Genomic DNA, 12,857 nt, shown 5'->3' with positions numbered 1-12,857 from the left:
TATGGGTCGCTATGGGGCAGGTTATGGGTCGCTATGGGTCTGACCTTGAGCAGCTCTGCCCTCTGCAGCAGGTAGGGCAGGTCATGGGTCGCTATGGGTCGCTATGGGGCAGGTTCTGGGTCGCTATGGGTTGCTATGGGGTAGCTATGGGTCTGACCTTGAGCACCTCTGCCCTCTGCAGCAGGTAGGGCAGGGCTGGGGGGCAGCTATGGGTCGCTATGGGGCAGGTTCTGGGTCGCTATGGGTCGCTATGGGGCAGCTATGGGTCTGACCTTGAGCAGCTCTGCCCTCTGCAGCAGGTAGGGCAGGTCGAAGTTCTGGATGTTGTAACCGGTCACGATATCGGGATCCACGATCCGAACAAACTCGGCCCACGACTGGCGGGGGAGGCGGGGGAGGGGACACGGACGGGGGGGTCAGGGGGGACCCCAAAACATCAGGGACCCCCAAACCCCCCCTGACGCCCGGGGACCCCCCCAGTGCCCCCCCCAGCCCCATGTTCACCTGCAGCAGCTGCTCCTCGGTGTCGAAGCTGCAGACCTGAGCCCCATAGCGCCCCATAGACCCCATAGCCCCACATAGACCCCATAGACCCCCACAGACCCCCCATAGCCCCCCACAGACCCCCCATAGCCCCACATAGACCCCCACAGACCCCCCATAGCCCCCCATAGCCCCACATAGACCCCCCATAGCCCCCCATAGACCCACATAGCCCCCCCACAGCCCCCCCATAGCCCCATGGTCACCTGCAGCAGCTGCTCCTCGGTGTCGAAGCTGCAGACCTGAGCCCCATAGCGCCCCATAGACCCCATAGCCCCCATAGCCCCCCCATAGCCCCCATAGCCCCCATAGCCCCCCCATAGCCCCCCATAGCCCCCCATAGCCCCGTGTTCACCTGCAGCAGCTGCTCCTCGGTGTCGAAGCTGCAGACGTGGGCGCCCAGCACGGGGGCGCAGGAGCCCAGCGTGAAGATGACGCGCACGAAGGGTTCGGGGTCCCCCTGGCGCTGCAGCACCCCCCCCACCGTGATCACGGGGTCGCGCTCGGGCTCCGGAAACACCCCTGGGGGGGGACACGGGGTCAGGGACACCCCAAAACCCCCCCAGGTACCCCGAACCCCCAAACCCCCCCCGAACCCCCAGGGACACCCCAAAACCTCAGTGCCTGCAGCACCATGAGCGGACACCCCTGGGGGGGCCACGGGGGTCACAGGGGGGTCAGGGACACCCCAGAACCCCCCTGAACCCCCAAACCTCCCCTGAACCCCCAAACCTCCCCTGAACCCCCAGGGACACCCCAAAACCTCAGTGCCTGCACCCCCCCCCCCCCCCCCGTGATCAATCACCCCTGGGGGGGACACGGGGGTCACAGGGGGGCCAGGGACACCCCAAAACCCCCCCCGGTGTCACCTCTGTGCTCCGATGTCCCCCCATGTCCCCCCCATATCCCCACATGCCCCCGTGTCCCCATGTCCCCATATCCCCCTGTCCCCAATGTCCCCATGTCCCCACGTCCCTCTGTCCCCCATAACCTCCTGTCCCCATATCCCCCATGTTCCTATGTCCCCAGTCCCCATATCCCCCCGTCCACTGTCCCCATATCCCCCTGTCCCCAATGTCCCCCTGTCCCCACGTCCCCATATCCCCCTGTCCCCAATGTCCCCATATCCCCATGTCCCCAATGTCCCCAATGTCCCCATATCCCCATATCCCCATGTCCCCAATGTCCCCATATCCCCACGTCCCCCCGTCCCCATATCCCCATATCCCCTTGTCCCCATATCCCCCTGTCCCCAATGTCCCCATATCCCCTTGTCCCCAATGTCCCCATGTCCCCCTGTCTGTCACCCAGCGTCCCCCCGCGTCCCTGTGTCCTTGTGTCCCCGTATCCCCATGTCCCCCTGTCCCCAATGTCCCCATATCCCCCTGTCCCCAATGTCCCCCTGTCTCCTTGTCCCCATATACCCATGTCCCCCTGTCCCCAATGTCCCCCTGTCCCCCCGCGTCCGTGCGTCCGTCCCACCCTTGCGGCCGGCGCACTCGATGTCGAAGCTGAGCAGGCGCAGGGGGGGCAGCCCCAGCCACCGGCCCTCGGGGGGGTGGCAGCGCAGGTCCCGCCAGGTGACATCGGCCTCCAGCTGGCACAGGGACACGGGGGGGCAGCCCGCGGGGCCCCCCCGCAGCCGGTACCGGCCCCGCGCAACCTCCACCCAGCAGCACCCCACCAGCCCCGCGTCCACCATGAACCTGCGGCACGCGGGACGGACAGGGACAGGGACAGACAGCGGGACAGGGGGACGGACAGGGGGACAGGGGACGGGGGACGGACAGGGGGACGGGGGACGGACAGCGGGACGGGGGACGGACAGCGGGACGGGGGACGGGGGACGGACAGGGGGACAGGGGACGGGGGACGGACAGCGGGACGGGGGACGGAGAGCGGGACGGGGGACGGAGAGCGGGACGGGGGGACGGGGGACGGACAGGGGACGGACAGGGGACGGACAGGGGACAGGGGGACGGGGGGGGATGGGGGACAGGGGACAGATGGGGACATCAAATGGGGGACAGACAGGGGGACAGGGGACAGACGGGGGGACAGGGGACGGACAGGGGACAGACAGGGGGACAGACAGGGGGACATCAGACGGGGGACGGACAGGGGACGGGGGACGGGGGGGGACAGGGGACAGGGGATGGACAGGGGGACATCAGACAGGGGACGGACAGGGGGACATCAGACAGGGGACATGGGGGACAGGGACAGGGGGACAGGGACAGGGGGACATCAGACGGGACAGACAGGGGGACATCAGACAGGGGACGGACAGGGGGACATCAGACAGGGGACATCAGACAGGGGACAGACAGGGGGACATCAGACAGGGGACATGGGGACAGGGGGACATCAGACAGGGGACAGACAGGGGGATGGACAGGGGATGTGGGGACAGGGGACATGGGGATAGGGGACGGATGGGGACATCAGACAGGGGACACGGGGACAGGGACATGGGGACAGGGGACAGACAGGGGATGTGGGATGGACAGGGGGACAGGGGACATGTGGACAGACAGGGGGACATGGGGACAGACAGGGGATGTGGGATAAACAGGGGACGTGGGGACAGGGACATGGGGACAGGGGGACATGGGGACAGACGGACAGGGGATGTGGGGACGGACAGGGGGACATGGGGACAGGGGGACAGGGGGACGGACAGGGGACGTGGGGACAGGGGGACATGGGGACAGGGGGACGGACAGGGGGACATGGGACAGACAAGGGGACATCAGACAGGGAGACATTGGAGAGACAGGGAGACCCCGGGGGACATCGGGGGGACCCCAGGGTTAATTCTGGGGACACGGGGGGGTCCCCAAGTGTTAATTTTGGGGGGGGCTCTGACCCGATCTCAAAGTCGACGTTGCTCTCGAAGGGGGGGGCGGCTGCACCCCCAGCCCCCCCCAGGGAGAATTTGGGGACCCCAGGGACAATTTAGGGACCCCAGGGACAATTTGGGGACCCCAGGTTAATTCTGGGGACACGGGGGTTATTTTGGGGGGGCTCTGACCTGATCTCGAAGTCGACGTTGCTCTCGAAGGGGGGGGCGGGCTGCACCCCCAGCCCCCCCCAGGGACAATTTGGGGACCCCAGGGACAATTTAGGGACCCCAGGGGCAATTTGGGGACCCCAGGGGACACAAGGGGACCCCAGGTTAATTTTGGGGACACGGGGGTTATTTTGGGGGGGGCTCTGACCTGATCTCGAAGTCGACGTTGCTCTCGAAGGGGGGGGCGGGCTGCACCCCCAGCCCCCCCCAGGGAGAATTTGGGGACCCCAGGGACAATTTAGGGACCCCAGGGGCAATTTGGGGACCCCAGGGACAATTTTGGGGACACGGGGGTTATTTTGGGGGGGCTCTGACCTGATCTCGAAGTCGACGTTGCTCTCGAAGGGGGGGGCGGGCTGCACCCCCAGCCCCCCCCAGCGCAGCCCCTGCTCCAGCAGCCGCCGCGCGGGGGCCACCAGCCGGGGGAGGGACACGGTGACCCGGACAAACGGACACAGCACCGCGCCCTGGAACCCCAGCATGCCTGCGGAAAGGGGGGGCAGGGCACCCCGAAAATGGGACGGGGGGGCAGGGAACCCCAAAAATGGGACGGGGGAAAAGGGGGGGGCAGGGAACCCCGAAAATGGGACAGGGGGGCAGGGAACCTCAAAAATGGGACGGGGGGGCAGGGAACCCCAGCATGCCTGCGGAAGGGGGGCAGGGCACCCCAAAAATGGGACGGGGGAAAAGGGGGGGCAGGGACCCCGGAAATGGGAGGGGGGGCAGGGCACCCCAAAATAGGGACGGGGGAAAAGGGGGGGGGCAGGGCACCCCGAAAATGGGGGGGGGGCAGGGAACCCCAGCATGCCTGCGGAAAGGGGGGCAGGGCACCCCGAAAATGGGACGGGGGAAAAGGGGGGGGCAGGGAACCCCGGAAATGGGCGGGGGGGGCAGGGAACCCCGAAATAGGGATGGGGGAAAAGGGGGGGTCAGGGCACCCCAAAAATGGGACAGGGGGGCAGGGAACCCCAGCATGCCTGCAGAAAGGGGGGGCAGGGCACCCCGAAAATGGGACGGGGGGGCAGGGCACCCCAAAATGGGACGGGGGAAAAGGGGGGGGCAGGGCACCCCGGAAATGGGACGGGGGGGCAGGGCACCCCAAAATAGGGACGGGGGGGTCAGGGAACCCCAACATGCCTGGGGGGACAGGGCACCCCGAAAATGGGATGGGGGGGCAGGGAACCCCAAAATAGGGACGGGGGGGCAGGGAACCCCAAAATAGGGATGGGGGAAAAGGGGGGGTCAGGGCACCCCGGAAATGGGATGGGGGGGCAGGGAACCCCAAAATAGGGACGGGGGGATCAGGGAACCCCAACATGCCTGGGGGGACAGGGGGGTCAGGACACCCCAAAAACGGGGGGTTTCCCCCATTGAGGACCCAGTTCCTTGGCTGCGGGTTTGGGGCTTCGGGGGGGGGGTTGGGGCTTCGGGTGAGTTTTGGGGTTCAGGGGGGGTTTGGGGGTTCGGGGGGGTTTTGGGGTTCAGGGGGGGTTTGGGGGGGGTTGGGGTTCAGAGGGGTTTGGAGGTTCAGGGGGGTTTTGGGGGGTTTGGGGCAGTTTTGGGGTTCGGGGGGTTTTGGGGTTCAGGGGGGTTGGGGCTTCGGGTGAGTTTTGGGGTTCAGGGGGGGTTTTGGGGTTTGGGGGGGGGTTGGGGCTTTGGGTGAGTTTTGGGGCTCAGGGGGGGTTTGGGGGTTCGGGGGGGTTTTGGGGTTCAGGGGGGGTTTGGGGGGGGTTGGGGTTCAGAGGGGTTTGGGGCAGTTTTGGGGTTCGGGGGTGGTTTGGGGGTTTGGGGGGGTTCGGGGGGTTTAGGGCAGTTTTGGGGTTTGGGGGGTTTTGGGGTTCAGGGGGGTTGGGGCTTTGGGTGAGTTTTGGGGCTCGTGGGGGGGTTGGGGGTTTGGGGGGGGTTGGGGTTCAGAGGGGTTTTGGGGTTCGGGGGTGGTTTGGGGGTTTAGGGGTGTGGGGGGTTTGGGGCAGTTTTGGGGTTTGGGGGGCTTGGGCTTCGGGGGGGGGGTTGGGGCTTCGGGTGAGTTTTGGGGTTCAGGGGGGTTTGGGGGTTCGGGGGGGTTTGGGGCAGTTTTGGGGTTCGGGGGTTTTGGGGTGCGGGGGTGGTTCAGGGGTTTGGGGGTTCGGGGGGTTTGGGGGTTCGGGTGAGTTTTGGGGTTCGGGGGGGTTCGGGGGTGGTTCAGGGGTTCGGGGGGGGTTGGGGGTTCAGGGGGTTTAGGGGTGCGGGGGTGGTTCAGGGGTTTGGGGGGTTTTGGGGTTCGGGGGGGTTTGAGGCAGTTTTGAGGTTCAGGGGGGGTTTAGGGGTTCGGGGGGGTTTTGGGGCAGTTTTGGGTTTCGGGGGGTTTGGGGGGTTTTGGGGTTCAGGGGGGTTTTGGGACAGTTTTGGGGTTCAGGGGGTCCCAGGGTTCGGGGGGGTTTGGGGGGTTTAGGGGTTCGGGGGGGTTTGGGGCAGTTTTGGGGTTCAGGGGGGGGTTTGGGGTTCGGGGGGTTTTGGGGCAGTTTTGGGGTTCAGGGGGGGTTTTGGGGTTCGGGGGGTTTTGGGGCAGTTTTGGGGTTCGGGGGGGGTTTGGGGTTCGGGGGGGGTTTGGGGCAGTTTGGGGTTCAGGGGGTTTTGGGGCAGTTTTGGGGTTCGGGGGGGTTTGGGGCAGTTTTGGGGTTCAGGGGGGGTTTGGGGTTCGGGGGGGTTTGGGGCAGTTTTGGGGTTCAGGGGGGGTTTAGGGGCAGTTTTGGGGTTCGGGGGGGGTTTGGGGTTCAGGGGGTTTTGGGGCAGTTTTGGGGTTCAGGGGGGGTTTTGGGGTTCGGGGGCTTTGGGGGCAGTTTTGGGGTTCGGGGGGGTTTGGTGTTCGGGGGGTTTGGGGCAGTTTTGGGGTTCAGGGGGGGTTTAGGGGCAGTTTTGGGGTTCGGGGGGGTTTGGGGCAGTTTTGGGGTTCGGGGTGGTCCCTCACTCTGTTTCCGGCACAGCTCCAGCCCCAGCACGGCCCGGTCGGGCCCCCCCCGCAGCTCCCGCTGCAGCGCCTGCTCCAGCTCCTGCCGCAACGCGCACAGGTGCTGCGGCTCCAGCCCTGGGGGGCACAAATGGGGGGTCACAAAGTGGGGGGGTCCCAGGGGAAATGGGGGGGGTCACAGAATGGGGGGGACACAGGGAAAGGGGGGGTCAGGTGAGTCCAGCTCCTGCTGCAACGGGCACAGGTGCTGATCTGGGGGGGGCACAAATTGGGGGGGCAGAAATGGGGGGTCACGAAATGGGGGGGTCCCAGGGGAAATGGGGGGGTCACAGAATGGGGGGGACACAAGGAAAGGGGGTTCAGGTGAGTCCAGCTCCTGCTGCAACGGGCACAGGTGCTGATCTGGGGGGGGCACAAATTGGGGGGTCACGAAATGGGGGGGGCACAAAGTGGGGGGGTCCCAGGGGAAATGGGGGGGTCGCAGAATGGGGGGGACACAGGGAAAGGGGGGGTCAGGTGAGTCGAGCTCCTGCTGCAACAGGCACAGGTGCTGCGGCTCCAGCCCTGGGGGGGCACAAATCGGGGGGTCACAAAGCGGGGGGGTCCCAGGGGAAATGGGGGGACACAGAATGGGGGGGACACAGGGAAAGGGGGGGTCAGGTGAGTCGAGCTCCTGCTGCAACAGGCACAGGTGCTGCGGCTCCAGCCCTGGGGGGCAGAAATGGGGGGGTCACAAAGTGGGGGGAGCCCCCCAGGGAAAAATGGGGGGTTGCAGAATGGGGGGGACACAAGGGAAGGGGGTTCAGGTGAGTCCAGCTCCTGCTGCAACGGGCACAGGTGCTGATCTGGGGGGGCACAAATTGGGGGGTCAGGGGGAAATGGGGGGGGTCACAAAGTGGGGGGGTCCCTGGGGAAATGGGGGGGTCGCAGAATGGGGGGGACACAAGGAAAGGGGGGGTCAGGTGAGTCCAGCTCCTGCTGCAACGGGCACAGGTGCTGATCTGGGGGGGGCACAAATTGGGGGGGCAGAAATGGGGGGGGCACAAATGGGGGGGTCACAAAGTGGAGAGGTCCCAGGGGAAATGGGGGGGTCGCAGAATGGGGGGGACACAAGGAAAGGGGGTTCAGCCCCATCCAGCTCCTGCTGCAACAGGCACAGGTGCTGATCTGGGGGGGGCACAAATTGGGGGGTCGGGGGAAATGGGGGGGGGTCACGAAATGGGGGGGTCACAAAGTGGGGGGGGGTCCCTGGGGAAATGGGGGGGTCACAAAAACGGGGTTCAGCCCCATCCAGCTCCTGCTGCAACGGGCACAGGTGCTGATCTGGGGGGGGCACAAATTGGGGGGTTGGGGGGAAATGGGGGGGTCACAAAGTGGGGGGGTCCCTGGGGAAATGGGGGGGTCCCAGAATGGGGGGGACACAGGGAAAGGGGGGGTCAGGTGAGTCGAGCTCCTGCCGCAACGCGCACAGGTGCTGCGGCTCCAGCCCTGGGGGGGCAGAAATGGGGGGGTCACAAAGTGGGGGGGTCCCAGGGGAAATGGGGGGGTCACAGAATGGGGGGGACACAAGGAAAGGGGGTTCAGCCCCATCCAGCTCCTGCTGCAACAGGCACAGGTGCTGATCTGGGGGGGGGCACAAATTGGGGGGTCACGAAATGGGGGGGTCACGAAATGGGGGGGGGTCCCAGGGGAAATGGGGGGGGTCGCAGAATGGGGGGGACACAAGGAAAGGGGGTTCAGCCCCGTCCAGCTCCTGCTGCAATGGGCACAGGTGCTGCAGGTTGGGGGTCAGGGGGGATTTTGGGGTTCAGGGGGGGATTTTGGGGTTCGGGGGGGTCAGGGGGGTTTTGGGGTCCCCCCCGGGGGGTCGTCGCTTACTGGGGGGCCCAGCACGTAGAAATAGGGGCAGAAAGTGGTTGGGGTTCGGGGGGGATTTGGGGGTTTGGGGGAAGAGTTTTGGGGTGTGGGGGGGATTTGGGGGTTCAGGGGGGTTTTGGGGTCCCCCGGGGGGGTCATTATTCAGCAGGGGGGGCCCAGCACGTAGAAATAGGGGCAGAAAGTGGTTGGGGTTCGGGGGGGATTTTGGGGTTCGGGGGAAGATTTTTGGGGTTCGGGGGGACTTTGGGGGTTCGGGGGAGGTTTTGGGGTTCAGGGGGGTCAGGGGGGTTTTGGGGTCCCCCCGGGGGGGTCGTCGCTCACTGGGGGGCCCAGCACGTAGAAATAGGGGCAGAAAGTGGTTGGGGTTCGGGGGGGATTTGGGGGTTCAGGGGAAGAGTTTTGGGGTTTGGGGGGTGATTTGGGGGCTCGGGGGGGTTTTGGGGTTCAGGGGGGGTTTGGGGTCCCCCCGGGGGGGGTCATCGCTCACCAGGGGGGCCCAGCACATAGAAATAGGGGCAGAAAGTGGTTGGGGTTCGGGGGGGATTTTGGGGTTCGGGGAAGAGTTTTGGGGTTTGGGGGGTGATTTGGGGGTTCAGGGGGGGTTTTGGGGTTCAGGGGGGGTTTGGGGTCCCCCCCGGGGGGTCGTCGCTCACCGGGGGGGCCCAGCACGTAGAAATAGGGGCAGAAAGCGGTTGGGGTTCGGGGGGGATTTGGGGGTTCAGGGGGGGATTTGGGGGAAGATTTTTGGGGTTCAGGGGGGTTTTGGGGTTCGGGGGCTTTTGGGGTCCCCCCGGGGGGGTCGTCGCTCACCGGGGGGCCCAGCACGTAGAAATAGGGCGCGAAGCCGTGCACGTGCAGACAGACGCTGTTCCCGGCCGCCGTCACCCCAAAAAGGCGCAGGATGGGGGAGGGGCCCTGGGGGGCCCCCGAAATCCCGGGGGGGGCCGAGCCTGGGGGGGAGGGGCAGCGTCACCCCCCCGCGATGGGGAGATGGGGGTGACACCCCCCCCCCCCCAATATGGGGGTATATGTGGGTGGGGGGGCCTGGGGGGGGGGTCCCTGGGTGCTCTGGGGGGGTCCTGGGGGGGGGGTCCCACGGGTGGGGGGTCCTGGGGGGGGTCCCTGGGTGCTCTGGGGGGGTCCTGGGGGGGGTCCCATGGGTGGGGGGTCCTGGGGGGGGTCGCATGGGTGGGGGTCTCATGGGGGAGGTGTCACATGATTGGGGGGGTCCGGGACGGGGGTCCCATGGGTGGGGGTCTCACATGATTGGGGGGGGTCCTGGGGGGGTCTGGGGGGTTCCCATGGGTGGGGGATCCTGGGGGGGGGTCCCATGGGTGGGGGATCCTGGGGGCCGTCCCAGAGGACCCATGGGTGGGGGTCCCCGGGGGGGTCTCAGGGGGGTCCCAGGGGTCCCACGGGTGGGGGTCCCAGGGGTGGGGGTCTTGGGGGGTTCCCATCGGTGGGGGTCCCGGGGGGTCTCAGGGGGGTCCTGGGGGGGGGGGGTCCCATGGGTGGGGGTCCCATGGGTGGGGGTCCCGGGAGGGTCTCAGGGGGGTCCTGGGGGTCCCATGGGTGGGGGTCCTGGCGGGGGGGGTCCCAGGGGTGGGGGTTTCGGGGGGTTCCCATGGGTGGGGGTCCCGGGGGGGTCTCAGGGGGGTCCTGGGGGTCCCATGGGTGGGGGTCCCAGGGGTGGGGGGTCTCGGGGGGTTCCCATGGGTGGGGGTCCTGGGGGGGGTCTCAGGGGGGTCCCGGGGGTCCCAGGGCTGGGGGTCCCGGGGGGGGGTCCCCGGGGTGGGGGTCCCACGGTGGGGGTCCGTACCCGTGTAATGATCCACGTCGAGCTGCAGGAAGCTCAGGGGGTCCGGGGGCTGCAGGGGAGGGGCCGGGCGGAACCACTTGGGGTTCACGGGCCCCACAAACTGACCGCCTGGGGGGCACAGACCCATAGAGACCCATAGAGACCCCCAGAGACCCCATAGCCCCCCTCTGCCCCACAGACTGACCGCCTGGGGGGCACAGACCCATAGAGACCCATAGAGACCCCCAGAGACCCCATAGCCCCCCTCTGCCCCACAGACTGACCCCCTGGGGGGCACAGACCCATAGAGACCCATAGAGACCCCCAGAGACCCATAGAGACCCCATAGCCCCCCTCTGCCCCACAACCTGACCGCCTGGGGGGCACAGACCCATAGAGACCCCATAGCCCCTCTCTGCCCCACAACCTGACCGCCCGGGGGGCACAGACCCATAGAGACCCATAGAGACCCCCAGAGACCCATAGAGACCCCATAGCCCCCCTCTGCCCCACAACCTGACCGCCTGGGGGGCACAGACCCATAGAGGCCCCATAGCCCCCCTCTGCCCCACAGACTGACCCCCTGGGGGGCACAGACCCATAGAGACCCCATAGCCCCCCTCTGCCCCACAGACTGACTGCCTGGGGGGCACAGACCCATAGAGACCCCCAGAGACCCATAGAGACCCCATAGCCCCCCTCTGCCCCACAGACTGACCCACAGAGACCCCTGCCCCATAGAGACCCCCCCTCTGACCCGCAGCACCCCCTGCCCCATAGAGACCCCATAGCACCCCCTGCCCCATAGTGACTCCCCCTCTGCCCCATAGCCCCCCCATCCTGCCCCCCAGCCCCCCCCCAAATCCCCCATCCTGCCCCATAGCCCCCCAAACCCCCATAGCCCCCCACAACCCCCCAGCCCCCCATCCTGCCCCATAGCCCCCCATCCTGCCCCACAGCGCCCCCAAACCCCCCAGCCCCCCATCCTGCCCCATAGCCCCCCAAACCCCCCCAGCCCCCCATCCTGCCCCATAGCCCCCCGAACCCCCCCAGCCCCCCATCCCGCCCCACAGCGCCCCCAAACCCCCCCAGCCCCCAAAACCCCCATAGCCCCCAAACCCCCCCAGCCCCCCATCCTGCCCCACAGCCCCCCAAACCCCCACAGCCCCCCATCCCACCCCACAGCCCCCCATCCTGCCCCACAGCCCCCCAAACCCCCCCAGCGCCCCCAAACCCCCCCAGCGCCCCCAAACCCCCCCTAGCCCCCCATCCTGCCCCATAGCTCCTCAGCCCCCCCAAACCCCCATAGCCGCCCCCAGCCCCCCATCCTGCCCCACAGCGCCCCCAAAGCCCCCCATCCTGCCCCATAGCCCCCCAAACCCCCCCAGCCCCCCATCCCGCCCCACAGCCCCCCATCCTGCCCCACAGCGCTCCCAAACCCCCCCAGCCCCCAAAACCCCCCCAGCGCCCCCAAACCCCCCCAGCCCCCCATCCTGCCCCCCAGCCCCCCAAACCCACCCAGCCCCAGGGGGGGCGTCTCCTCGGCCCCCGGCTCCTCCAGCTCCTCCAGCTCCTCCAGTTGCGCCAGTTCCTCCTCGAACTGGGAGGGGGGGTCGGGCCCCCCCTGCCCCCCCCGCCAGCGCTTGGCCTGGGGGGCCCCCCGGGGGGCCCCGGCCGCTTCCCCTCCATCCTCTCCTGGGGGGACAGGGGGGAAACGGGGTCACCCCACAGCACCGGGGCCCCCAAACGTCCCAGTGACCCCCAAACAAGGGGACCCCCCCCCAGGAACAACCTCAGGGTGTGGGGACCCCCCAAAACACGGGGACCCCCCCAGAAATAACCTCAGGGTGTGGGACCCCCCCAAACACGGGGACCCCCCCCCCAGGAACAACCTCAGGGTGTGGGGACCCCCCCAAAACACGGAGACCCCCCCAGGAACAACCTCTGGTCATTGGGACCCCCCCAAACATCCCAGTGACCCCCAAAACACGGGGACCCCCCCAGGAACAACCTCAGGGTGTGGGGACCCCAAAACACAGGGACCCCCCCAAACATCCCAGTGACCCCCAAAACACGGGGACCCCCCCAGAAATAACCTCAGGGTGTGGGGACCCCCCAAACCACAGGGACCCCCCCAGGAACGATCTCAGGGTGTGGGGATCCCCTGAAAAACAGGGACCCCCCCAAAACATCCCAGTGACCCCCAAAACACGGGGACCCCCCCCACATCCCAAGGACCCCCCAGGAACAACCTCTGCTCATTGGGACCCCCCCAAACATCCCAGTGACCCCCAAACACGGGACCCCCCCAAAACGTCCCAGTGACCCCAAACACGGGGACCCCCCCAGAAATAACCTCAGGGTGTGGGGACCCCCCCAAACACAGGGACCCCCCCCAAACATCCCAGTGACCCCCAAACACGGGGACCCCCCCACACACCCCCCACCCCACATCCCAGGGACCCCCAAACCACAGGGACCCCCCCAAATATCCCAGTGACCCCACAACACAGGGACCCCCCCCCCAGAAACCCCTCAGGACCCCCCAGGATCCCAAGAGACACCCCCCAGGGCCCTCCCCAGCCCCTCAGGACCCCCCAAATCCCGCCGGGACCCCC

At 67.6% G+C, this 12,857-nt stretch overlaps 1 protein-coding gene across 1 annotated transcript in view; it reads right to left on the bottom strand.

The window, feature by feature from the left end:
- Window positions 1-11,987, bottom strand: part of POLD1 (DNA polymerase delta 1, catalytic subunit) — a 40,329-nt gene extending 28,342 nt beyond the window's left edge. The window contains 9 exon segments of the mRNA XM_065655366.1: window positions 273-377; window positions 899-1,065; window positions 2,026-2,249; window positions 3,932-4,100; window positions 6,564-6,702; window positions 9,267-9,391; window positions 10,261-10,368; window positions 11,758-11,887; window positions 11,890-11,987. Coding sequence (XP_065511438.1) covers window positions 273-377; window positions 899-1,065; window positions 2,026-2,249; window positions 3,932-4,100; window positions 6,564-6,702; window positions 9,267-9,391; window positions 10,261-10,368; window positions 11,758-11,887; window positions 11,890-11,928 — 1,206 coding nt within the window. The 5' untranslated portion in view covers window positions 11,929-11,987.
- Window positions 11,988-12,857: the final 870 nt, after the last annotated feature.

Source organism: Caloenas nicobarica, chromosome 39 (assembly GCF_036013445.1).
Source record: "Caloenas nicobarica isolate bCalNic1 chromosome 39, bCalNic1.hap1, whole genome shotgun sequence".
Taxonomy (NCBI): Eukaryota; Metazoa; Chordata; class Aves; order Columbiformes; family Columbidae; genus Caloenas; species Caloenas nicobarica.
Note: the sequence above shows the minus strand (reverse complement) of the source record. Positions and strands in the feature narration are given on the sequence as shown.